This window comes from Pelobates fuscus, chromosome 1 (genome assembly GCF_036172605.1).
Source record: "Pelobates fuscus isolate aPelFus1 chromosome 1, aPelFus1.pri, whole genome shotgun sequence".
NCBI lineage: Eukaryota > Metazoa > Chordata > Amphibia > Anura > Pelobatidae > Pelobates > Pelobates fuscus.
Genome location: NC_086317.1, coordinates 313,053,129 through 313,079,077, shown reverse-complemented (window position 1 = coordinate 313,079,077; position 25,949 = coordinate 313,053,129). Strand labels below are relative to the sequence as shown.

At 41.9% G+C, this 25,949-nt stretch overlaps 1 protein-coding gene across 2 annotated transcripts in view; it reads right to left on the bottom strand.

Annotated features, from left to right (window-relative positions):
* The window catches only part of AFF3 (ALF transcription elongation factor 3), a 487,926-nt gene that overhangs the window by 194,600 nt on the left and 267,377 nt on the right, over positions 1 to 25,949 (bottom strand). For both annotated transcript variants that reach the window (XM_063458843.1, XM_063458853.1), the window contains exon 4: positions 1,439 to 1,475. In XM_063458843.1, coding sequence (XP_063314913.1) covers positions 1,439 to 1,475 — 37 coding nt within the window. The remainder of the gene's footprint in view (positions 1 to 1,438; positions 1,476 to 25,949) is intronic.

Genomic DNA, 25,949 nt, shown 5'->3' with positions numbered 1-25,949 from the left:
CAAACGTTAAAGAACCACTATTGGGTTAACCCTGCCTGCTGTAAACATAGCAGTTTCAGAGAAACTGCTGTGTTTACATATGGGTTAATCCAGCCTCTAGTGGCTGTCTCCTTGACAGGCGCTTCCGCGCTTCTCACTGTGATTTTCACAGTGAGAAAACGCCAGCGTCCATAGGAAAGCATTGAGAATGCTTTCCTATGGACTGACTGAATGCGCACGCGGCTGTTTCCGCGTATGCGCATTCAGCCGATGACGACCGAAGGAGGAGGAAAGTCCCCAGCGCTGAGGGAGCCCGGCGCTGGAGAAAGGTAAGGGATTAACCCCTTCCTCCCCCTTCAGCCCGGCGGGAGGGGATCCATGAGGGTGGGGGGACCCTCAGGGCACTATAGTGCCAGGAAAACGAGTTTGTTTTCCTGGCATTATAGTGGTCCTTTAACCCTGGCATAAGTCTCTTACCTGACTTGCTCAAGACCCTGACAGCTTCAGATTTGCCAACGTGGTCAGCATTTTGCCATTTTCACTGGAGTTTGTCCATCCATACAAAATCCAGTGTTTAGTGAATATCCCTGTAAATATAATTGCCATTCCAGACAGAATTCTGCATTTTATCCAGATTTTGTTTATTTGGCTAAAATCTGGTGTTTAGTGAAGACACTTATAAGGTGCACAAACAATTACATTTAAAGTGGAATTGGTGTAAAGCAAATAAAGACCTAAACCACATGCTCAGTTCTGTTTGTTTGGAGTAAAATATGCAGTGAAAACTCAGCTTATATTTTGGCTCATTATCTTAAACTGTGCTGTTTATTGAAGATCCTGCGCAGTAAATACAAACTGAACCACAAAGAAAAGTAAATACAAAAATGACATACTCTTTTACAAATATTTATTCATATGTTGCTGAAAAAGCTCAACAGTTTAAGGCAAAAATTGCAGCAACTGTTCAAACCTCAGAGTTGCAGGTTTCATTCCGAACAGTGTAAACTCACTCTTTATTCTTTAAAAGATTGTTAGAATAAGAACCATTCATTTAGGTAAAAGAATCCTGCACCACAGAACACATTTCAAAATTAGATTGGGTTCTTCAAGGGAAAAATACGTCAATGAAATCACTACGCAGAGCACGATGGTATTTAACATCTATTAAATACGATGGTGTTTAACATCTTTTAAAATATATTTCCGTCGTTTTTTGTATTAAAATAGCAAAAGCTAAAAATAAAGGTAGCAATAAGCAGATAAAAATGTAAGCAGTCAAACTAGCAACAACAAAAAAAGATTACTACGTAAATTTGCATTTTGAATATTTTTTATACACATGAACTAATGATATATTTTCACTCACTTAAGCAAGACTTTCTTATGATTTACCCAACTTCGGAGAACAGAGGCCAAAGGCCATAGAACTAACATGCATATATAATTGATAAGTTCTTACTTGGGTTGCTAAATCCTGTGATGGTGTGGCGATTATCCTGAAAAAAAAAAAGAAAAGAAAATATTTGTAATAACAAGTAAAAAAGAATCTATGTATTTAAAAAATATATAAAATCATTATTCTAAGTTTGTGACCAGTATGTTGCAATCACCATTCCTAGATATTTACAGGAAATATCATCAAAACAATAGTATCAACAACAAAATATTCGCTAACACTCTCACTGGGGTAGACACATTGGTTGGAAAAATTACTGGCAACAAATTTACAGGCAGTTGAGCTCTTCTCTCCTATAGAAAAAAAAAAACATCAGCCACAAAAAAAAAAAAACGTTAAATCAAATTACTCACTGAAACTTAGAGGAGAGAACAATAATAATATATTATGTGTGTATGACACAGTTAATACATGTCCAATTAATTCACTAAAAAGCCAACTTTCTAATCTAGAAAAAAAACCCTAACAATGTCTTGTTTGCAAACACTGACTTATATTTTCTTATATCCAGAATTGCAGCAGAGAGCAGCACTCCTTTTATTACATTCCTAAACTAAAACAAAGTAATAGCTAAATATAAAGTAAATAATAATATAAGACAAGTGAGGAGTACACAGACCAACTAATAACAGAGGGAGAGAGTCCAAATCAATGACCTGTTATGCCTAAAACTTGATAGATTGAGGTTTTCGGTTTTCGACTGAAAAGCCATTTTTGTTTTAGTCGTATTTTAGTCAACTGAATTGTTTTAGTTTTAGTCTAGTTTTAGTTGACTAAATCTTTAGTAGATGTTAGTCGACATGACTAAAGATGGTTTAGTTAAAGCCTCTCTCTCTTTTGCCCCTTCCCCAGCCTCTCTGTGTCTCTGTGTGTCCTCCCAACCCTTCTAGGTATCTCTCTCCCAAAGCCTTGTCTGTCTTTTTTGCCCCTTCCCCAGCCTCTCTGTGTCTCTGTGTGTCCTCCCAGCCCTTCTAGGTATCTCTCTCCCAAAGCCTCATCTGTCTTTTTTGCCCCTTCCCCAGCCTCTCTGTGTCTCTGACTGTCCTCCCAGCCCTTCTAGGTATCTCTCTCCCAAGTCCTCGTCTGTCTTTTTTCCCCTTCCACAACCCATCTGTGCAATGTTAATTTTTGCGGCAAATTTAAATTTCGTTTTAGTCATAGTCTTTTGTCTAAAAAAACATTTTAGTTGTATTCTTGTTTTAGTTGACATAATTTAAAAAAAATGATTCTACTAAAATTTGACAAAAAATGTTATTTAACAAAATTAACACTGGTTTTCAGAATCGTCAGATACATTGCTTCATAAATGGTTATCGTTTCATACTACTGTCCACATTTGGTATTCATATAAGCATTTTTTTTATCCAAGTGACAATTTGATGGAATAAATATGTCTGCTAGCAACAAGTATGCTGCATTTAAAGTAGAAAACAATACCTGAAATTACTAGCAAATTTTAATGAGAAGGGAGCTTTATATTGTAAGTGCTCTTGAGGCACTAAGAGATTTTACAAAAAAAAACTACAAAAAAAAAATTAGAAATATAGAAAAATGGTTGGGAGAGAACCAGTCTATCACAGATATGGTTTTCCCAACTGCTTCACAAAGGTGTGAGGGAAAATTAAGGTGATCGAGAAGTAGAAAGAAATATAGAATATAGATATAAATATGAAATAAGTATATAAAATCTTGGTTCAACCGATGTCAAAAAGTAACAGTTACCCCCCTGAACTTGTAATAAGAAACATAAGAAAGTGCAGGGAAAAATACATCCAAAGCGTACACCAGGAATATATATATATATATATATATATATATATATATATATATATATATATATATATATATATATATATAAATATAAAAGTATATATATATATATATATATATATATTAAGAGAGATAAAAAAAATTTTTTTGCACATGGAATTTGCATCACTAAATAAAAGAATCTTTTTTATTAAAACCTGTTTTTGTTTATATATATATATATATATATATATATATATATATATATATATATATATATATATATTTATATACACATATACATGCACAATCAGTGGATATGAAATCTAGTATATTCTGGAATAAAGACAGTAAATGAGTAATATAACATGAATCAATTCAAAGTACATGGTATGAAATTTATAGATGACTCATCTATAGAAACACACTGTTAGAGGCATGAATACTTAATCTTATGAGATATAGAAACAAAAAAAGTGACACATCAACTAAGTTGTGAAATTAGAGCATATAAAAAACAAACAAAAATAAAAGCCAAAATTACAGAAAATACAAAAATGGCAATTCCACTGCCAAGTGGAAAATAGCCCTATACCATTCTTTATAAATAGATTAGATGGCAAAGTCTGGATGTAATCAATAATGTTACAACAGTAAAATCACTACACAAAATCTCCTGCTATAGTGGAAAACAGGAGACTACAGTAGATCGCTGTTATTATAGAGTATCAGATTGTATTCCACAAATTTTGATAACAATATGATACAGTATAAATCAATACTGTACATGTGGATACTGTGACAATTTTCCTCAGCATGGGGTGAAATCTGTGTAGTAATCTACAATACAGAAGGCAGAGACATAGTGCTCTCTGTAAGAATTTTATTGACAAAAATTGATAAAATACGATAACACTCACAACGATTCATCCAGGGATGTCTGAACATATACATCAGACCCTATACCTTCAACAGTGAGGAGTCAGCCCAGAACTACACGGGAGGATCTTGTTAATAATCTCAAGGCAGCTGGGACCAGAGTCACTAAGAAACAATTTGTACCATACTACACTGATAAGTACTGAAATCCTGCAGCGCCCGCAATGTTCCCCTGCTCAAGAAAGCACATGTACAGGCCCATCTGAAATTTGCCAATGAACATCTGAATGATTCAGAGGAGAACTGTGTGAAAGTGTTTTGGTCAGATGAGACCAAAATAGAGCTCTTTGGCATCAACTCAACTTGTTGAATGCTGCCTATGACCCCAAGAACACCATCCTCACCATCAAACATGGAGGTGGAAACATTATGCTTTGGGGGTGTTTTCCTGCTCAAGAGACAGGACATATGCACCACATCAAAGGGATGATGGACGGGGCCATGTACCGTCAAATCTTAGGTGAGAACCTCCTTCCCTCAGCCAGGGCATTGAAAATGCGTTGTGGATGGGTATTTTTAGCATGACCATGACCATGACCATGACCCAAAACACACAGCCAAGGCAACAAAGAGTGGCTCAAGAAGAAGTACAGTAAGGTCCTGGAGTGGCCTAGCCAGTATCCAGACCTTAATCCCATAGAAAATCTGTTGAGTGAACGGAAGGTTCAAGTTGCCAAACGTCAGCCTGAAAGCCTTAATGACTTGGAGAGGTTCTGCAAAGAGGAGTGGGACAAAATCCCTACTGAGATGTGTGCAAACCTGGTGGCCAACTACAAGAAACGTCTGACCTCTGTGATTGCCAACAAGGGTTTTGCCACCAAGTACTAATTTGACAGGGTCAAATACTTATTTCACTCTTTGACATGAAAATCTATTTTTTGACATGTGTTTTTCTGGATTTTTTTTTTGTTATTCTGTCTTTCACTGTTAAAATACACCTACCATTAAAATTAAAGACTGATCATTTCTTTGTCAGTGGGCAAACGTTCAAAATCAGCAGGGGATCAAATTATTTTTTCCCCTCATTGTATGTGTGTGTGTATATATATATATATATATATATATATATATTTCAAAGGGTTCATGATAAAAGTTGAAGGGCTAATGTAGCATACAATTCCATGAACTAGCAATTTTCAGAGAAATAAAATTAGGTTTTAGTCCCACCTGACAACTAATTATTTGGCACAGACTCAATGCTGAAGGATTAATTGATAATGGAGAGCAAAATAGAACACTCACAGGCAATTATTCTGCTCTCCACCCACAGCAACCACAGCACATGCGCTGTAGCTGCTATGGTAAATTTCTATAGCCTGTGCTGCTAGGGAGTACAGGAATGGAGTGACTGAGGTCCTACAGTCCCAATGCTGTTATTGAAGACAGTGTGTCGTCATCATAGAGGAGGTTTGCCCTGTTTGGGGAAGTGGCTCTAAGTAGTGCAAATCAGTAAGAGCAGTGGAGGACGGATCAGAAGCAGATGTTACAGAGGAGTAGAACCCACCTCTGTAAGGTAAATCAGTATAGGTTCCCAAGCACCATAATCATGGTAATAAGAGTGCCCTGGTGCTATTTGTTTATGGTTTGACAACTTACCTGGATCCTGCTGGGTACCCATTGCTGCTGTTCCTTGTACTGGTATTTCCTTTAGGAGAATTGAGTTAGCTTTACAGAGCTAAGCAGGGCCATGCATGACCAGCTGTGCTCTTGTCAGGCTTACCGATTATACCACTCTCAAACAATAGGTACAAACCGGCATCAGCCAGGCTTTACTCTGCAGTGTCATCTGAATTCTCCTGCAGGAGAAGACTGAATGGAGCACAGGCTCCAAGGGAATCAGACAAGTTGCCAAGCTGTACTAAAACAGTTTGACTACTTACTATGGCAGGGATAGGCAACCTTCGGCTCTCCAGATGTTGTGGACTACATCCCCCATAAAGCTCTTACACACATAATGCTGGCAAAGCATCATGGGAGGTGTAGTCCAAAACATCTGGAGAGCTGAAGGTTCCCCACCCCTGTGCTATTGGAAGGTGCAATGCCAATCCTGGCACCATGGTTATGATACTTGGAGTGTTCCTTTAATTTTGAGAAACTGGGTATGGACTTCTGCAAAAGGAAATAAAAGAATTGGGTGTTTTAGGTAACCAAAATATAGCTATAATTCAGATCATGATTGGTGAGAGGAAATGCACAAATGAGTGCTAATGCCAGCTCCAGCTACAATATACATATACAGGGGCGGACTGACCACTCGGGCAGATCGGTCATGGACCGAGGGCCCGAGGCAGTCAGGGGCCCGGCTGGCTGCATAAACATGCTTTGGCTGGGGAGATCAGATCACAGATCTCCCCAGCCAGAAACAAACAGAGTTGCACATATTCTATGGATAGGTTGCTCCTGCAACCTATCTCTTTCTGTTTCCCCCCTCAGCCACCCCTCCACCCCCACCTTCTGAGACCTGGCAGTGATCCTGCTGATCCTGCTGCTCCTGCCAGGTCTCCTCAATGTCTGCGGAGCTCCGTGTGAGTGGAAGAGGCGGGGCCGAAAGAGGGGAAGTTACATCACTTCCTGTCCTGCAGAATCTGCTGAACCCTGGCAGACAGCAGGTAAGTAAATATTACTTTTTTTTTAAGCTAATATCCCCCCTTACCCAGCCCAGCCCCTTCACCCACCCAAACCATGTGCCCCCCTTCACCCAGCCCCAGTGCCCCCCTTCACCTATCTCAGGCCCTGTGCCCCCCTTCACCCATCCCAGCCCCAGTGCCCCCTTCACCCAGCCCCAGTGCCCCCCTTCACCTATCCCAGGCCCTGTGCCCCCCTTCACCCATCCCAGCCCCAGTGCCCCCCTTCACCAATCCCAGCCCTGCTCCCCCTTCACCCATCTCAGCCCCAGTGCCCCCTTTCACCTATCCCAGCCCTGTGCACCCTTCACCCATCCCAGCACCTGTACCCCCTTAACCCACCCCAGTGCCCCCTTCACCCATCTCAGCCCCAGTGCCCCCTTCACCCATCTCAGCCCCAGTGCCACCTTTCACCCAACTCAGCCCCAGTGCCCCCCACCCATCCCAGCTCTGTGCCCCCTTCACCCATCCCAGCCCTGTGCCCCCCTTCACCATCCCAGCCCCAGTGCCCCCCTTCACCCATCCCCAGTGCCCTGTTCCCCCCATTCACCCATCCCAGCCTCTGTGCCCCCATTCACCCACCCCAGTGCCCCCTTAACCCATCTCAGCCCCAGTGCCCTCTTTCACCTATCCCAGCCCTGTGCCCCCTTCACCCATCCCAACACCTGTACCTCCTTAACCCACCCTAGTGCCCCTTCTCCCATGCCAGACCCTGTGCCCCCTTTCACCCATCCCAGACCCTGTGCCCCCTTTCACCCATCTCAGCCCCAGTGTCCCCTTTCAACCATCTCAGCTCCAGTGCCCCTTTCACCCACCCCAGTGCCCCTTCACCCATCTCAGCGCCCACTTCACCCATCTCAGCCCCAGTGCCCCCTTTCACCCAGCCCCTGTGCCTCTTTTACCCATCCCAGCCCCAGTGCCCCTTCACCCATCTCAGTGCCCCCTTCACCCATCTCAGCTCCAGTGCCCCCATTCATGCACCCCAGTACCTGTGCCACTTCACCCATCCCATTACATGTGCCTCTTCACCCAGCCCAGCGCCCCCTTCACCCATCCCAGCACCTGTACCCCCCCTTAACCCACCCCAGCGCCCCCTTTCACCCATCCCACACCCTGTTCCCCCTTTCACCCATCCCAGACCGTGTGCCCCCTTTCACCCATCTCAGCTTCAGTGCCCCCTTCACCCATCCCAGCCCATGTGCCCCCTTTCACCCATACCAGCCCCTGTGCCCCCTTTACCCTTCCCAGTCCATGTGCCCCTTTACCCATCCCAGCCCCAGTGCCCCCCCACCCAGCCCAGCACCTGTGCCCCCCTTCATCCATACCAGCCCTTGTGCTCCCTTTACCCATCCCAGCCCCTGTGCCCCTTTCACCCAGCCCCTGTGCCCCTTTCACCCATCCTAGCCCCAGTGCCCCTTCACCCATTTCAGTGCCCCCTTCACCCATCTCAGATCCAGTGCCCCCTTTCATGCATTCCAGTACCTGTGCCGCTTCACCCATCCCATTACATGTGCCTCTTCACCCAGCCCAGTACCTGTGCCCCTTCACCCAGCCCAGTACCTGTGCCCCTTCACCCAGCCCAGTACCTGTGCCCCTTCACCCAGCCCAGTACCTGTGCTCCCTTTACCTATCCCAGCCCCAGTACCCCTTCACCCATACCAGGCCCTGTGCCCCCCTTTTCCTATCCCAGCCCCTGTGCCCCCTTTACCCATCCCAGCCCCTGTGCCCCCTTAACCCATCCCAGGCCCTGTGCCCCCTTCACCCATAACACCACCTGTGCCCCCTTCACCCATCCCAGTCACTATGCTCCTTTATCCATCTGAGCCCCCTTTCACAGTCCCTCTGCCCTCTGTGACGAAACCAATCTCGCCACATTGTATTGGAGGAGCCTGGTTGCCCGCCTGCTACCTCTGGACTATGGACCGGCAGCTAAAGGGTTAATTTTACTGTGCAGAATGATTTATTTCTCCCTTTCTGCACAGCAGTTCGGTAGATTTCATCTACCGAACAAACAGCCGTTCACCAACCTCCCCAGAGCCGTGGGAAGCCGGCCGGCGTTGTTAATTGGCCACCCAGAAGCTGGAGTGTGCCCTCCATTTACCTCCCTGAAGCTGCGGTTAATTGCCTGTTAACTGTGTGGCCGCTGTTACACTTAGCGGCCGCTAGGTGGCGCTGTTCTGGAGCTCCCCGGGCAGCCAACACTTTTCTGCCCGGCTTTCATGCACCAAAATCGGACACTTTTACGTGCAGGCACCGCTGAACCTCCAGCCCCTGGTTCTAATTCGAATGGATTTGGTGAATGCAGGGAAATTCGGTAGTTTATGTTTTATGTGAACTGTAGTAACCCAGATAGCCTGCCATGGAGCCTGTTCGTATAATTAAAGACTTTAGCTCCATGGCAATTAAAATGTATTTGTGTGGTCTGGGTGCCATTCACCTAATAATGTGCGCCCAGACCTGAGCTATCTGGGGATATGTTACATGTCTGTGTTTTATGTATAAAATGTGTCTGTATGTATTTTAAAGTGATAGTCTGTTTCTGTGTCACCATGTGCATAATGGAGTCTGGCCTTTGTCTTAGGAGATAATTGAATTACTTCATTAATTATCTCCAGGGCAGGGAGGAGGAAACCAGGATGCATTGTGGGAAAGTATTGTGGCTGTGTGTACGAAAATGATACATGTCTGTCTGCTGTTTCAGTCTTCCATCTGGTCCCCTAGGGGAGTGTCCACCAGGTGGGAGACCTGCATAAATACAGGGGCAGGTAGCCCTGAATAAACAGACCACTGCTTGACCTTCAACACGGAGCCTTGTCTCGTTCTTGGGGGGATTCACTGTATGCTGTTGGAGATTGATTGCTAAGGAGTGTAAGCTGATGTCTGCTTTTCCCTATTCATCTGCTAGCAGCTATTCGTGAGGTTCCAGCTGGAGTGCTACCTTATTCCCTTGTATGCAGTTCGGGAGTTTGGTGCATTCATTTATATCCGAATTCGTGAGTTTTGGTGCTTTTATAGTAGCTGTGCCTTGTTTGGGAAAAGGGGATTATCGCCTAAACGGATTTTTCCCCTTTTATGCTGAAACGGTCCGTAACAATTGGTGGCAAGCGGCGGGATCGTTCCTACAGCCAGAAGGACAGCTACAGAACACCATTGCTTTGGATTTTTACAATTTGAGGGCAACGCATGTCCCAGTACAGCGACCCTAAAAGCAACAGCATGGAACCAGCAGTGGAGTACGATGAGGGTGACATGGATGACCGGGAGGCGTTAAGGAAAGGCATCTGGTACCAGGCACTGGACATTGTGGAATACCAACGAGGTGAGAGACTTCCCAAGGAAGATCAGCGTTTGCAGGAGCGACTAGCCCTGCGGATGCCCTTCCTGGGAGAGCAGCCCAGGGAGGAATGGGTAAAAGAATTGGAGCTCCGGGTATGGCAGGAGATGTGGCTGGAGGATGCCTACCAGGCGCTTTGGTGGTATGTTGCACGGCACCTGCCCTGGACAGCCGAGCATGACAAGCCAGAGGGAGAGGAGTTTGATGGTCCTGGCTTGTTATGGGAGACTTTTGCAGAGCCTGAATTTGGGAGCCCCACACAAGCCCGGTTCAGTGATCTCTTTGAGTGGAGGGAGAGCAGGTATGACTGGGACGACACTCATGAAATTGAGCAAGACCTGGTCCACCTAGTAACCCGAGAGATGGAGCTGGAACAGGACTACCAAAATCTGTTCCACTCCAGTGAGAAGGCTCAACAGGGAAGCGCAGACCCAGATCCAGACCCCTTCACCTGGGAAGATATTGTACAATTTTACTGGGAAGAACCCCAGGTGGCCAGTGGAGATGGGACCGAGGTCTCTCCACCGAGCCTGCAGGGAATTGGGAGCCCAGTCTCCATTCCCCAGCGGCAGTGTAAAGTGCAGGGAGAGGAGAGCAGCGTCCTCCCTCCCCAGCGGCAGGCTGAGTTACAGGGGGCAGAGGTAGTTGTTCCTGCCCCCCAGCAGCAGAGTGATATGCCAGGAGGGCAATGTGAAGTGCAGGGAGAGGAGAGCAGCGTCCTCCCTCCCCAGCGGCAGGCTGAGTTACAGGGGGCAGAGGTAGTTGTTCCTGTCCCCCAGCAGCAGAGTGATATGCCAGGAGGGCAATGTGAAGTGCAGGGAGAGGAGAGCAGTGGCCTCCCTCCCCAGCGGCAGGCTGAGTTACAGGGGGCAGAGGTAGTTGTTCCTGCCCCCAGCAGCAGAGTGATATGCCAGGAGGGCAATGTGGAATACAGGGAGAGGAGAGCAGCGTCCTCCCTCCCCAGCGGCAGCGTGAGTTTTCGGGAATTGGGGGCCCAGTCTCCATTCTCCAGCGGCAGAGTATCCAGCAGGGAATAGAGAGCCCTGTCTCCTTTCCCCAGCGGCAGGACTCTGTATTGGGAGGAGAGACAGTCGGTCTCCCTCCGCAAAGACTAGGAATATGTATGGGAGAGGAGCTTGTTACCACCTCTCCCCAGCGGCGGATCATTAATGTGCAGAGCGTTCTATCGGGAGAGAAACTTGTTACCCCCTCTCCCCAGCGGCAGCTTAATGTACCAGGGGGAGACTGTAAACCCCCCACCAGTGCAGATGGGACCGTGGTCTCTGCACTTACCACACAGGGGGTAGGGATGGTCGGTCCTACCCCCCCACGACAGAGCTGTGTATCCAAGGGGGAGACAACCGGTCTCCCCACTCAGCAGCAGAGCTATGCAACTAAGGGGGAGACAGTCCGTCTCCAGCAACCAGGCTCCAACCAGACTACTCCGGTGGTAGTGCTGGCACCAGGACAGAGTACCGCTGGTCTCTGCCCACTCAGCAACCCACCAAGGCAGCCTACCAGTCCCCTACACAGCCGTGGTGAGGCACCTGGACCGGGACAAACTTCTCCTCTACCCAGGTGTAGTAACTATTTATTGTGGGTGGGCTGTACTGTTTTTTTTGCTTTGTGGGTGGGTTGCTGGACTAACAAGGGCACTGACCGGCAGGAGGTCAGGTACCCTGTTAGTCTTTTTGGAAAGGGGGAGAGATGTGACGAAACCAATCTCGCCACATTGTATTGGAGGAGCCTGGTTGCCCGCCTGCTACCTCTGGACTATGGACCGGCAGCTAAAGGGTTAATTTTACTGTGCAGAATGATTTATTTCTCCCTTTCTGCACAGCAGTTCGGTAGATTTCATCTACCGAACAAACAGCCGTTCACCAACCTCCCCAGAGCCGTGGGAAGCCGGCCGGCGTTGTTAATTGGCCACCCAGAAGCTGGAGTGTGCCCTCCATTTACCTCCCTGAAGCTGCGGTTAATTGCCTGTTAACTGTGTGGCCGCTGTTACACTTAGCGGCCGCTAGGTGGCGCTGTTCTGGAGCTCCCCGGGCAGCCAACACTTTTCTGCCCGGCTTTCATGCACCAAAATCGGACACTTTTACGTGCAGGCACCGCTGAACCTCCAGCCCCTGGTTCTAATTCGAATGGATTTGGTGAATGCAGGGAAATTCGGTAGTTTATGTTTTATGTGAACTGTAGTAACCCAGATAGCCTGCCATGGAGCCTGTTCGTATAATTAAAGACTTTAGCTCCATGGCAATTAAAATGTATTTGTGTGGTCTGGGTGCCATTCACCTAATAATGTGCGCCCAGACCTGAGCTATCTGGGGATATGTTACATGTCTGTGTTTTATGTATAAAATGTGTCTGTATGTATTTTAAAGTGATAGTCTGTTTCTGTGTCACCATGTGCATAATGGAGTCTGGCCTTTGTCTTAGGAGATAATTGAATTACTTCATTAATTATCTCCAGGGCAGGGAGGAGGAAACCAGGATGCATTGTGGGAAAGTATTGTGGCTGTGTGTACGAAAATGATACATGTCTGTCTGCTGTTTCAGTCTTCCATCTGGTCCCCTAGGGGAGTGTCCACCAGGTGGGAGACCTGCATAAATACAGGGGCAGGTAGCCCTGAATAAACAGACCACTGCTTGACCTTCAACACGGAGCCTTGTCTCGTTCTTGGGGGGATTCACTGTATGCTGTTGGAGATTGATTGCTAAGGAGTGTAAGCTGATGTCTGCTTTTCCCTATTCATCTGCTAGCAGCTATTCGTGAGGTTCCAGCTGGAGTGCTACCTTATTCCCTTGTATGCAGTTCGGGAGTTTGGTGCATTCATTTATATCCGAATTCGTGAGTTTTGGTGCTTTTATAGTAGCTGTGCCTTGTTTGGGAAAAGGGGATTATCGCCTAAACGGATTTTTCCCCTTTTATGCTGAAACGGTCCGTAACACCCTCTTTATCCATCTGAGCCCCTATGCCCCTTCACCCACAACAGCCCCTATGCCCCTTTACCATCCCAGATCCCACTCCCCCATCACCCACTACAGCCCTATCACTCTCATCCTTCCCTGTACCCACCACAGCCTATGTGCCTTCTTGTACACTCCTCAGCCTCTCACCTCACCCCTATGCCTTCCTGCACCCACTACAGTCCTCATCACTCTCATCCCTATCCCTCCCTGCACTCACTACAGCCCCTATCCCTCACTGCTCCCACCGCAGCCGCTATCCCCCCACCGTCCGTATGCCCCCTGCACCTACTATAGCCCATATACCCCTTCATGCACTGCAGTCACTATCCACACACATACTGCAGCCTATGTATCTCCCCCACACAGTAGAGCCTCTAGTATCATACAAACATACACTACAGTCCCAGTATCCCCCAGCTGCCTACTATAGCCCCTATCCCACACACACACACAACAGCCCCTATCCACACACTCTCTGCAACACAACCAGCCCTCTCCACTAACATACGACACTGTATGCACGTAAGGAACCTCACTGTATGCACGTAATCCCACAAACAGCATTCCCACACATTCAATACAACTTGCAGCCTCCCTACACAAACATCACAAGAGGCATCCTCAGCATGGCAATACTGCATACAGCCTCCTTATACATACAAACACAATTATTACAATTACTTATATAGCACCAACATATTCTGCGCAGCGCAGTACAATAGGTAAAACAAGTCAAACAATTAATTATAATTCAACATGTTGACATACAGGAACACAAGCAGCATCCCACACATGCAACCACACAAGTAGCCTCCAAACACGTGTTTGGAGGCTGCTTGTATGGTTGAACATGTGGGAGATGCTGCTTGTGATGTCACCAACAAACACAGAGGAAGTGTTTAATTAAATTTGCTTTATGTCTTTATTTTAATGGGGGGGAGGGGGGGGAAATGGGGGGCGTAAGGCAAGCTATTAAGGGGTACTCCACTCAAAAACAATGTTTTATTTAAACACTGTTTTTGGTTGGATTGACCCTTTAAAGTATATCTGGCCCTGTTTGGGGGACGCCATGACTCACACAGCCATGCTGGGTAGCGTGCACATATCTGTATGACAGCTGCACAAAGACCTTGCACCGGGAGGGGGACCCTTGATCTTCTATTGACCGAGGGCCCTATAAGTTGTCAGTCCGCCCCTGTACATATATATTAAAAAGACTCAAAATCAATGTAGATTCCCTAACGATTTTTTTTATTTAAGGACCACTATAGTGCCAGGAAAACATACTCGTTTTTCTGGCAATAAGGGGTCTCTAGGTCCCCCCCACCCTTAGGGTCCCCCTCCTGCCGGGCTCTAGGGTGAGGAAGGGGTTAAACACATACCTTTTCTCCACTGCCGGGACTCTCTGCCTCCTTTCCCGTCATCGGCTGAATGCGCATGCGCGGCAAGAGCCGCGCACGCATTCAGCCAATCCATAGGAAAGCATTCTCAATGCTTTCCTATGGACGCTGACATCTTCTCACTGTGAAAATCACAGTGAGAAGCGCGGAAGCGCCTCTAGCGGCTGTCAATGAGACAGCCACTAGAGGCTGGATTAACCCTAAAGTAAACATAGCAGTTTCTCTGAAACTGCTATGTTTACAGCAGAAAGGGTTAATCCTAGATGGACCTGGAAGCCAGACCACTTCATTAAGCTGAAGTGGTCTGGGTGCCTATAATGGTCCTTTAAGGTTTTATAGATAGGAACCATAAATAGGGGGTTCAAAAATGAACAAAAAAGTATGTCATGATATATGGAAAATAGAAAAGAGAAGAAAAGAAGAGTGTAAAAGAGTAGAAGGAGGACAAATGAGATACCTTGCTATTCAAACATTTCTTATGAAAGAAGAGGTCTAGAGCAGCATTCAGCAAACCACATCACAAAATATTTAATATGCTTACAATGCACACTTGAAGCCAACAGACAGTGAAAGAGTGATTGTATCTTATTACGACAAGCAGTGCCAAGAAAAATAACAGTAAGTATATTGATTTACTAACAATGCCACACAGACCAGAGGTTCAATAAAAACAGTAGTGTACTTATGCTCCTTATTGGATACAAACACAAGAAATGACAAGACACACATTTAGAAGACCACCAAAATGCCCGCAGCCCAGACAGGACTTAATTTATAGATTTAACAGAAGAAAGGACTGGGCACAGTTTGGGATAAGGTCCAAGGTAACTTTATTGGATATTGTAGTGTATATATTTTTCCAATAAACCAGCCTTGTTACTTTCTCACAATGTGTGCTCAGTCCTTTCTTCTGTGGTACTATCTCCTGACTGGGTCCGACTGGATGGATTAACAGTAAAGGATAAATATTTATACATACTACACATGAATTCACACTATGTATGGGGGTAGAATACACTTGGTTGGACATAAGGCAACAATAGGGCTTAACGCATCAATGATGGTTCCTACAATTTCAGATAAATGAATCTAGCCAAACATGCCTTTTTCTTGGCGTTCACCCAATGAACACAACATCTCCAATTGTAAAACTTGATGCGTGCAAAGCTGTGTGAATATTTAGCAAATAAAAATAGGAAGAGAGTAACATTGTAACTTTGCATTGAAAAGATTCCAGTACATCACGTTCAACCTTTCAATAATTCAATTTCATTATGAAGTGGTAAAATTGATTTATGTTTATTGTATAGCTAAGAATGGAAAATAAAATATTGACAGATGTTTTCAGTGTTTGAAAACAGCCAGTTAAATGGACTTATTCTGTGTATGTCATTCAAGGTGAGACATGGACCTGAATACATATTTAGAACAGTAAGTACATCGCTTGTCAATAGAGTTCAGGAGTGAAGACACAGTTTATGTTTTGCATATGGATCATTTTGCTGTGTCATCTCATCTAGAGATAGGTAGACAGTCAGAAAGATGAACATATAGATAGACAGACAGATAGAACACCACACAGCAAGACAGATGCTTACTTCCTTTAGATTTTTTTTTTTTAAATTAGGTACTTTGTTTATATACAGGGCTGGTGATATGTAACAGAAACATCAAAGACCTACATTTTGAAATATATGACAATTATTTGTATGCAATCTCTAGATGTCTTTATAACCACATGCATGGAAATACATATACACTTAATTTATTTAGAATATAGAACATATTTTCTTCCACTCTCAGCTACTCCTATTTCCAGAATATAAAATAACATCATTAAAAACTGAAAAATATTGATTTTTTTTTTAAAAACAAATTTACTAAACAGATGTTGTAAAGTATAAAACAGAAGGTCTATTAACAGCATAAAACATAATTGCAAGGAAATGCCACTGTGATAAATCTGCTTGATTTCACAGAGGGGAAATAAACGTCTGTGCTGTGGGTCAATTTATTATATCGCATTATTCCGCATAATTCTCTTCTGTTGTCACCTTAACGCTCTTGGAAAAGTATGTATGCGAGTTTAAAACCAATATGCATATGTTACAGGACTTCTATTCTTTGAATGTATGAAGACTTGTGCATTGTAACCTTAGGGCACGTGCAATTTCACAGTGGTTTTATGCACAGCAAACATGTCTATAATATGGATTCTGAATTATATTTGATCTAGTAATGCATAATATTAAACAAACATGGTCTGCTTGTGGGTTTTTTCATAACTCACTGTGAATTGAACTACATTTCAAAGCTTAATGTTGCGTGTTTAATTCCGGACATAGAAGCCAGTGTAAAGATTAAAGGAACACTCCAAACACCATAAACACTGCTCTGCAGTGATTATCACGCATGGAGTGGTCTGGTGCCACCACATTGTAATTATCCAAAATGATTTTGAATTGCTTGACTTCTTATCTGAAGTCCTCCAGGTCACCGCTCCTAGCCTCCACTATAGCGGTCTCACTGACAACTATAGTGGGGAGCTGATCAGTTTCAGCCATTAAACTAAGCCCTCCTCTTGTTGGCTGCATCCTGCATCCTGAAAGTTAGACTCTCCAAAACATAACTTTTTTTCATTTTCTTACTAAAAAATATACTCCTTTCTCAACCTGACTTGGGTCAATAATTCTACCATCAGGCTCACTACCTCCTTGGATTCTGTCAAAATCCACATTTTGGTATTATATGCCTCATATTTTGCTCCATTTTAACACTAAGGTGGTTGTTCAGGCATTCATTTCTCTTCTTAAGAGCTTATGATTTTGGTAACTCACCAATCTCTAAATCTTTAAACTGGTCTCCTATATACATAATAGACCCCACTAACCCAGCTCTTCAAAAATGTGCTCCAATACTTACTGATTAATATTTACAATAGAAACATAGAAACATAGAATGTGACGGCAGATAAGAACCATTCGGCCCATCTAGTCTGCCCAGTTTTCTAAATACTTTCATTAGTCCCTGGCATTATCTTATAGTTAGGATAGTCTTATGCCTATCCCACGCATGCTTAAACTCCTTTACTGTGTTAACCTCTACCACTTCAGCTGGAAGGCTATTCCATGCATCCACTACCCTCTCAGTAAAGTAATACTTCCTGATATTATTTTTAAACCTTTGTCCTTCTAATTTTAGACTATGTCCTCTGGTTGTGGTAGTTTTTCTTCTTTTAAATATAGTCTCCTCTTTTACTGTGTTGATTCCCTTTATGTATTTAAATGTTTCTATCATATCCCCCCTGTCTCGTCTTTCCACCAAGCTATACATGTTAAGATCCTTTAACCTTTCCTGGTAAGTTTTATCCTGCAATCCATGAACCAGTTTAGTAGCCCTTCTTTGAACTCTCTCTAAGGTATCAATATCCTTCTCAAGATATGGTCTCCAGCACTGTGTACAGTACTCCAAGTGAGGTCTCACCAGTGTTCTGTACAATGGCATGAGCACTTCCCTCTTTCTACTGCTAATACCTCTCCCTATACAACCAAGCATTCTGCTAGCATTTCCTGCTGCTCTATTACATTGTCTGCCTACCTTTAAGTCCTCAGAAATAATCACCCCTAAATCCCTTTCCTCAGATGTTGAGGTTAGGACTCTATCAAATATTCTGTACTCTGCCCTTGGGTTTTTACGTCCAAGATGCATTATCTTGCACTTATCCACATTAAATGTCAGTTGCCACAACTCTGACCATTTTTCTAGTTTACCTAAATCATTTGCCATTTGGCTTATCCCTCCTGGAACATCAACCCTGTTACATATCTTAGTATCATCCGCAAAAAGACACACCTTACTATCAAGACCTTCTGCAATATCACTAATAAAAATATTAAAGAGAATGGGTCCAAGTACAGATCCCTGAGGTACCCCACTGGTGACAAGCCCAAGCTTTGAATATACTCCATTGACTACAACCCTCTGTTGCCTGTCACTCAGCCACTGCCTTACCCATTCAACAATATTGGAATCCAAACTCAAAGATTGCAGTTTATTGATAAGCCTTCTATGTGCAACAGTGTCAAAAGCCTTACTGAAATCTAGGTAAGCAATCTCTACTGCACCACACTGATCTATAATTTTAGTTACCCAATCAAAAAATCAATACGATTAGTTTGGCATGATCTCCCTGAAGTAAACCCATGTTGTCTCTGATCTTGAAATCCATGTGTTTTTAGATGTTCAACAATCCTATCCTTTAACATGGTTTCCATCACTTTCCCCACTACTGAAGTAAGGCTTACTGGCCTATAGTTGCCCGACTCCTCCCTATTACCTTTCTTGTGAATGGGCACAACATTCGCTAACTTCCAATCTTCTGGGACTACTCCTGTTAACAATGATTGGTTAAATAAATCTGTTAATGGTTTTGCTAGTGCACCATTAAGCTCTTTTAATAGCTTTGGGTGTATTCCATCAGGTCCCATTGACTTATTTGTCTTTACTTTTGACAGTTGAAATAGAACCTCTTCCTCTGTAAACTCACGTGTAATAAATGACTCATTTATCCTTTTTTTTAACAGAGGTCCCTTTCCTTCATTTACCGAGCAAATATATTCATTGAGGCAGTCAGCTAGACCTTTATCCTCATCTACATACCTTCCTTCTTTTGTTTTTAATCTAACTAATCCTTGTTTTACTTTTCTTTTCTCATTTATGTATCTAAAAAAAGTTTTGTCCCCCTTTTTACTGACTGTGCTATTTTCTCTTCTGTGTGTGATTTGGAAGCTCTTATAACTTGCTTAGCCTCTTTCTGCCTAATCTTATAGGTCATTCTGTCTTCCTCACTCTGGGTTTTTTTATAATTACTAAATGCTAACTTTTTGTTTTTTACTATTTTGGCCACATCTGCGGAGTACCACAGTGGTTTCTTCAATTTTTTGCTTTTACTGACAAGCCTAAAGCAATTTTCTGTTGCCTTCAGTAGTGCAGCTTTTAAATAATCCCATTTATTTTGGACTCCATTTAAGTTGCTCCAGTCTGATAATGACTCCTTTACACATATTCTATTTTTAGAAAAGTCTGTTTTTCTAAAGTCTAAAACTTTTGTTTTTGTGTGGTGTGACTCAGTCACTGTTCTTATATTAAACCACACTGACTGATGATCACTGGATCCTAAACTTTCACCTACAGTAATATCTGATACCAAATCTCCATTTGTTAACACTAAATCTAGTATGGCCTCTTTACGAGTTGGCTCCTCAACGACTTGTTTTAGAGACAATCCCAGTAGGGAGTTTAGAATTTGTGTGCTTCTGGCACAAGTAGCTATTTTTGTTTTCCAATTCACATCAGGAAGATTAAAGTCACCCATGATGATAACTTCCCCCTTCATTGTCATTTTAGCTATTTCTTCAACTAGTAGATTATCTAACTCTTCAATTTGTCCTGGGGGCCTATAAATCACACCTACACGAACTACTGTGTGATTACCAAATTCTAACGTAACCCAAATGGACTCTATGTTCGTCTCACTAACCTTTATTAGGCTAGATTTTATGCTATCCTTCACATACAGTGCCACCCCTCCCCCTTTCTTGCCTTCCCTGTCTTTTCTATATAAAGAGTACCCTGGTATTGCTATGTCCCAGTCATTTTTTTCATTATACCATGTCTCAGTAACAGCGACTAAATCTACACTATCAGTTGCCATTATTGCCACAAGTTCATGGATCTTATTCCCTAAACTGCGAGCATTTGTAGACATGACATGACAATCCATATTGTCCCCTCCACTCTACAAATGATTTTCATTTATCCTCCATTTTCATCCCACCTCCTACTAGAAATTTTACCTTTATCAAATTTTGCACACCTTATCCCCAAACCCAAACTTGTCAAAAATAAACTACTAAGAAAATCACCAAGTATGCATTTTCCGCTGTTGGACCCTGAGATTAATTTCCTTCTTTGAGGCAAGAGAGAAAATAGTTATATGGTAAAATATTTAGATGCCATATGGATACACGAAACAGAATAGTTTCTTTTAATTTTACATTCCAAGAACACAATAAGAAAGGGAATGTGTTAAAATTCCTTTCAGTGTGACTTTAGCAAGAAAATAACCTATTTTTAGACATATGTAGAAGACCATCTGTCATCATTTTTTAAATCCTCTGATAATCCCATCCTAAATCATTTGCTATATATAGTAAGTATGTTACTTTAATTTATTATGCCACAAACAATAGTGAAGTAAAATGGAATGCTTTTGGATTTCAACTGTTAATAAATATGAATTTAGTTAATATTATACAATACTATACAGAAACATTTGTATGTTTCAGTAATTTATGTGTAATTGGATTGATTCAATTGATCTGTCTGTCTATCGATCTGTCTGTCTGCCTGTCTATCTATCTGTCAATTGTTAGGTCCTGACATATTTGGACACAGACACAAGTTTTGGTATTTCGGCTGTTTACCAAAATTAATTCAAGTTACAGTTAAATAATGAATATTGTCTTAAAGTGCAGTCGCTCAGCTTTAATTTGATGGTATTCACATCCAAATTGGAGAAAGGGTTTAGGACTTCACAAAAAAGATAAAAATAAGTTATGAACGATCAACATGTAAAACTTTAATAAATAATAAATCTACAAAGTAACTATAAATATATTATATAATGGAAGTATAAACTGGTTGAAGGGCATTACCACCAACTAAACATCCAGAAACCATTTGTTCCTAGCATTGTTCTGATGTCTAATTGATTTCCAATGGATTTACTTAAATCGTTTAAAAGAGTCTTTCTTGTATAACTTTTAACCCCTTAACAAACGATGACGGCATAGGACCATCATCAGAAACATCCTCTTGAGGACTGAACTGTCATAATTACTTACCAGATTGCCGCCACCCCCCCCCCCCCCCCCCTGCCGGCGATTGGCATTGCTCGGGGCCTGGGGGGACTGCCTGACAACCCAGACAGTCCCCCCTCTGCAAATGAGGCCCCGACGGCCATGTGATCGCTCTAACAGAGCGGTCACATGGCCGCAATAGGTGTCCAAGTATCTGCCTGCAGGGGAACTGCCGGAACTGACAGGAAGTATCCCTGCAGCTGGAAAATAAAAATAGAAATAAAAACGGTAGTAAAAAAATATTAGTAAATTAAAAGAAATAATAATGTATGTATGTATATATATGAAATATATATACATATATCATATCTATAAATAATATATATATCTTAAATATATAATGTCATACTAAGTGTATTTTTATATTAATACATTTATAATTAAATTACACACCTATATCTATAATCCCTATATTGTGTATGTATATATATATATATATATATATATATAATACAATATAAATAATAAGTGAATACAAATAAATTTAAAAAAGTAAAAATAAAACAAAATTATACATATATATATATGTAATTTTATTCTAATTGTATTTTGATAATATATATATATATAAAATCAAAATGCAGTTAGAATTGTATATATATCTATGTATATATAAATAAATAAAAATAATTTGAAATATATATATATATATCCATATATATATATAATTACATAAATAATTTCATAAATATATGTATATAGATATTTAAATTCTATGTGCATATTTATGTAATTTTTTACATAATTAAGTAATTTTATCGATTGCAATTTGAGGGACCTATTTTTTTCATTAGCTTTTGTAGATGAGTAAATGATTTTTCAAGTAAAAATTAAAAAAAAACATGTTTTTTTTTCAATTTTTCACCATATATATATATATATATATGTATATATATATATATATATTAAAGTAAATTATATGACATGATAGAAATAATGGTATGTAAAGAAAGCCCTTCTTGTCCTGAAAAAAACAATATATAACTTGTATGGGAACAGTAAACAAGAGAGAGAGGAAAATTACAGCTACACACAAATACCATAAAAGTGTTAAAACAGCCCTGTTCCTTAACGTACAACATGGCCAAAACAGTCCGGTCCTTAAGGGGTTAAAGCTTTTTAACTGATAACACGCCTAAAAAGTGATGCTTGCTAACGCTACCTGCCTATCATAACTAATTTCTGTGAATTAATTTCCAGTTTGTCATGCTCAGACATTACCACACTATGTATTGCTGTCTTTATTCAAAGACTGACATACAGCAGGTACTAAGACAAAATTTTTTTTATTATTATAGCCTTATGCTTTTTGTTGGTTTTATTTTTTTCCATTGAAGGAGTTACTGTAATCCATGCAAATATGTTGAATTCATGCAATGCCGGATGTTATTGTTTTGTTTTGCAGACACACTATATTCACAGAGAAAGAATCACTCATTGGAAAACATTGGCTTAGCTGCTGACTCCAGCTCTAATTAAAGATTCTATTTATAATGATATACCAATCAATGCCTCGGATACTAGCTTACCTAAGCATTATTTATTGCAGCTGTGCACATATACAACAATATTAACACAGTCAAGTACCTATGACAGTTGTGGAGAGCATCATTAAATTCAACTACTTTTCTCTGAGACATTTAATGATGGATGTAATGGTTTTAAATGAGAAAAAATGCCTTTGGCATTTAGAGTCTAATTTACAAAATATATTAATGTGTTGTAATGCATTAAGTGCTGCCTTACACAAAGATCAGTCTTTAAATTAGATGTAGACTGTAAATGGAGGCTTACCATTGTTGCAAATCACATGCTATTGAATTAATCTGTGGGGATTCATGAAGAGAATACCACACTTTTTTTCAAATAGTTTTTATTAGGTATGTTTTTTTATTATAAAATAAAAAATATCAATAATTAAATGAACAATAATATAAAATTCGGAAGGGGAAACTTTGGGGGAGTATCCATCCGAATTAGATTTTTTTTTGTGCACTATTGATATGTCTTTATTTATCGATGATAATAAAACAATTATAATATATCTATGTAAAACTAATAAAACAAGCAAGTTTGTAAAATAAATCATTTACTGTTTGAATATCTCGAATTATAAACACAAAGGTTTTTAAACCTTGTTTTCCACTCAGTCCAAAAATAATAAAGATGATCCCATAATAAAGATGTCTGTCTAATAGCCATCTCATGCAATTTGTTTTCTAACTTTAGTACATCGACTATAGCGGGTATAGCATGGGATTTCCAATATCTGGGTAAGTACAGAATACTGCATTTTCAGATTTAATCTTACAACTAATGCCACGCTAATAGTCAGAATTACATTCTATGCATTTATTGTAGATATGTGAAATTCGGTTCGGTCCGAATTGAAATTCGGACGAATTTCGGACATTCGGACGCTTCCGAATTGCCGAATTTCAGAAGTGCAGAATTTTGGAAGTCCGAACCGAATTTCCGGATTGTTGAAGTGCCGAAGTGCTGAATTTCGGAAGTGCCGAAGTGCTTCGGACTTCTGAAAAGTGGCAAAACGGGTAGGGGTAGGATTGGGGTTGCGGTAGGGTTAGGAGTAGTGTTAGGGGTAGGGTTAGGTTAGGAGTAGGGTTAGGGTTGGGTTAGAAGTAGGGTTAAGGGTAGGGTTAGGCTAGGAGAACTGTTTGGGTTGGGCTAGGAGTAGTGTTTGGGTTAGGGTTGGGTAAGGAGTAGGGTTAGGGTTGGGTTAGGAGTAGGGTTAGGGTACCTCTACCCCTAACCCTAACTCTACCCTAACCCTACTCCTTAACCATAACCCTACCTTAATTCTAACCCAACCCTAACCCTACTCTAACTCTAACCTAAGCCCACTCCTAACCCAACCCTAAGCCTACTTCTAACCCTAACCCAACCTTAACCCAACCCTAACCCTACTCTTAACCCTACTCCTAACCCTAACCCTACTCCTAACTCAACCCTAACCCAGCCCTACTCCTAACCCTACTCTTAACACTAACCAAACCCCTAAACCAACCCCTAACCCTACTTCTACTTCTAACCCCACCCTGACCCTACTCCTAACCCTACCCCTAACTCTGTGCTAGGAGTAGGGTTAGGAGAAGTGTTTGGGTTGGGCTAGGAGTAGTGTTTGGGTTAGGGTTGGGTAAGGAGTAGGGTTAGGGTTAAGTTAGGAGTAGGGTTAGGGTACCTCTACTAACTCTACCCCTAACCCTAACCCTAACTCTACCCTAACCCTACTTCTAAACCTAACCCTACCTTAACCATAACCCTACTCCTAACTCTACCCTAATTCTAACCCATCCCTAACCTTACTCTAACACTAGCCTAAGCCTACTCCTAACCCAACCCTAACCCTACTTTTAAACCTACTCCTAACCCAACCCTAACCCTACTCCTAACTCAACCCTAACCCTACTCCTAACCCAACCCTAACCCAGCCCTATTCCTAAACCTACTCCTAACCCTACTCTTAACCCTAACCCAACCCCTAACCCTACTTCTACTTCTAACCCCACCCTGACCCTACTCCTAACTCTACCCCTAACCCAACCCTAACGCTACCCCTAACCCTACACTTACCCTAAATACCGAAATGCCGAATTCCCGAATTTTGGAAGTTCCAAACCAAACCGAATTGCCGAATTTTGGAATGCCGAACCAAATTTTTTGGCCATGCACATCCCTAATTTGTTGTATGTAGAAACCACAAATGAGGAGCTTTATCAATAGAATACTGGTGCTATTCTGGGGCAAAGTGCTAAATTAGTGACAATCACTATGGAAACCAATAGAATGTCTCTCAACATTTAGCACTATGTGCTCTAAATAGCACCTCATTTGTCTTGATGGATCTCCTCTATAGTAGTCAATTCTCTAAACATATTTAAACATATTTATCAATGTAAAAACAGGTGCTATTTGGAGCAGGAAAGACTATAGACACCGACTGTCAGTTTTCAAAGACGGTCTGCGGTGGTAGAATTTCCCATCACAGCGCTCGAGGATATCGTAGCTTGAGGTTATAGCATTGGGAGAGCGGGTTTCTGCTTACAAAGAATTTGCAGGGATCAAACTCTGGAAGCTGCATACATGTGTGAAGCCTGGATCTTCCAGCAGACAGTTTATGATCATTGAAGTTAATATGGTTAGAACATTGCATTTAATAAACTGTGTGGCCAAGCCCTTTTCCCTTGCACCCTTGTGCATTATTGGGGCCTGGGGTTAAGGGTCTTGGGTTAATGTTTTAGCATGCATTGGCAGTCAAGGCTGAGTTGTATCATTTGACGTGAATCTACTGAACTTTTTATTTTCTATTTTGTCTCATTAGTATAGAAGTGGCTTTAAATTGAAGTGAAGTACCATTTGTTTAGTCGTGTAGTGCTTCTTTTTATCAGTGTTTCTGTAATTAATTTCTGTTCTGTTTGTGATAGTGCAAATGGGAATTCCCATTGGGAACTGTCTTATATTTATCAAATTAAATTGAAAAGGCACATCATTTTTTGTAAAAAAAAATAACAGTTTTGATTATGCTTTAAAGTAAACAGAGTGTACAACAGTTAATGG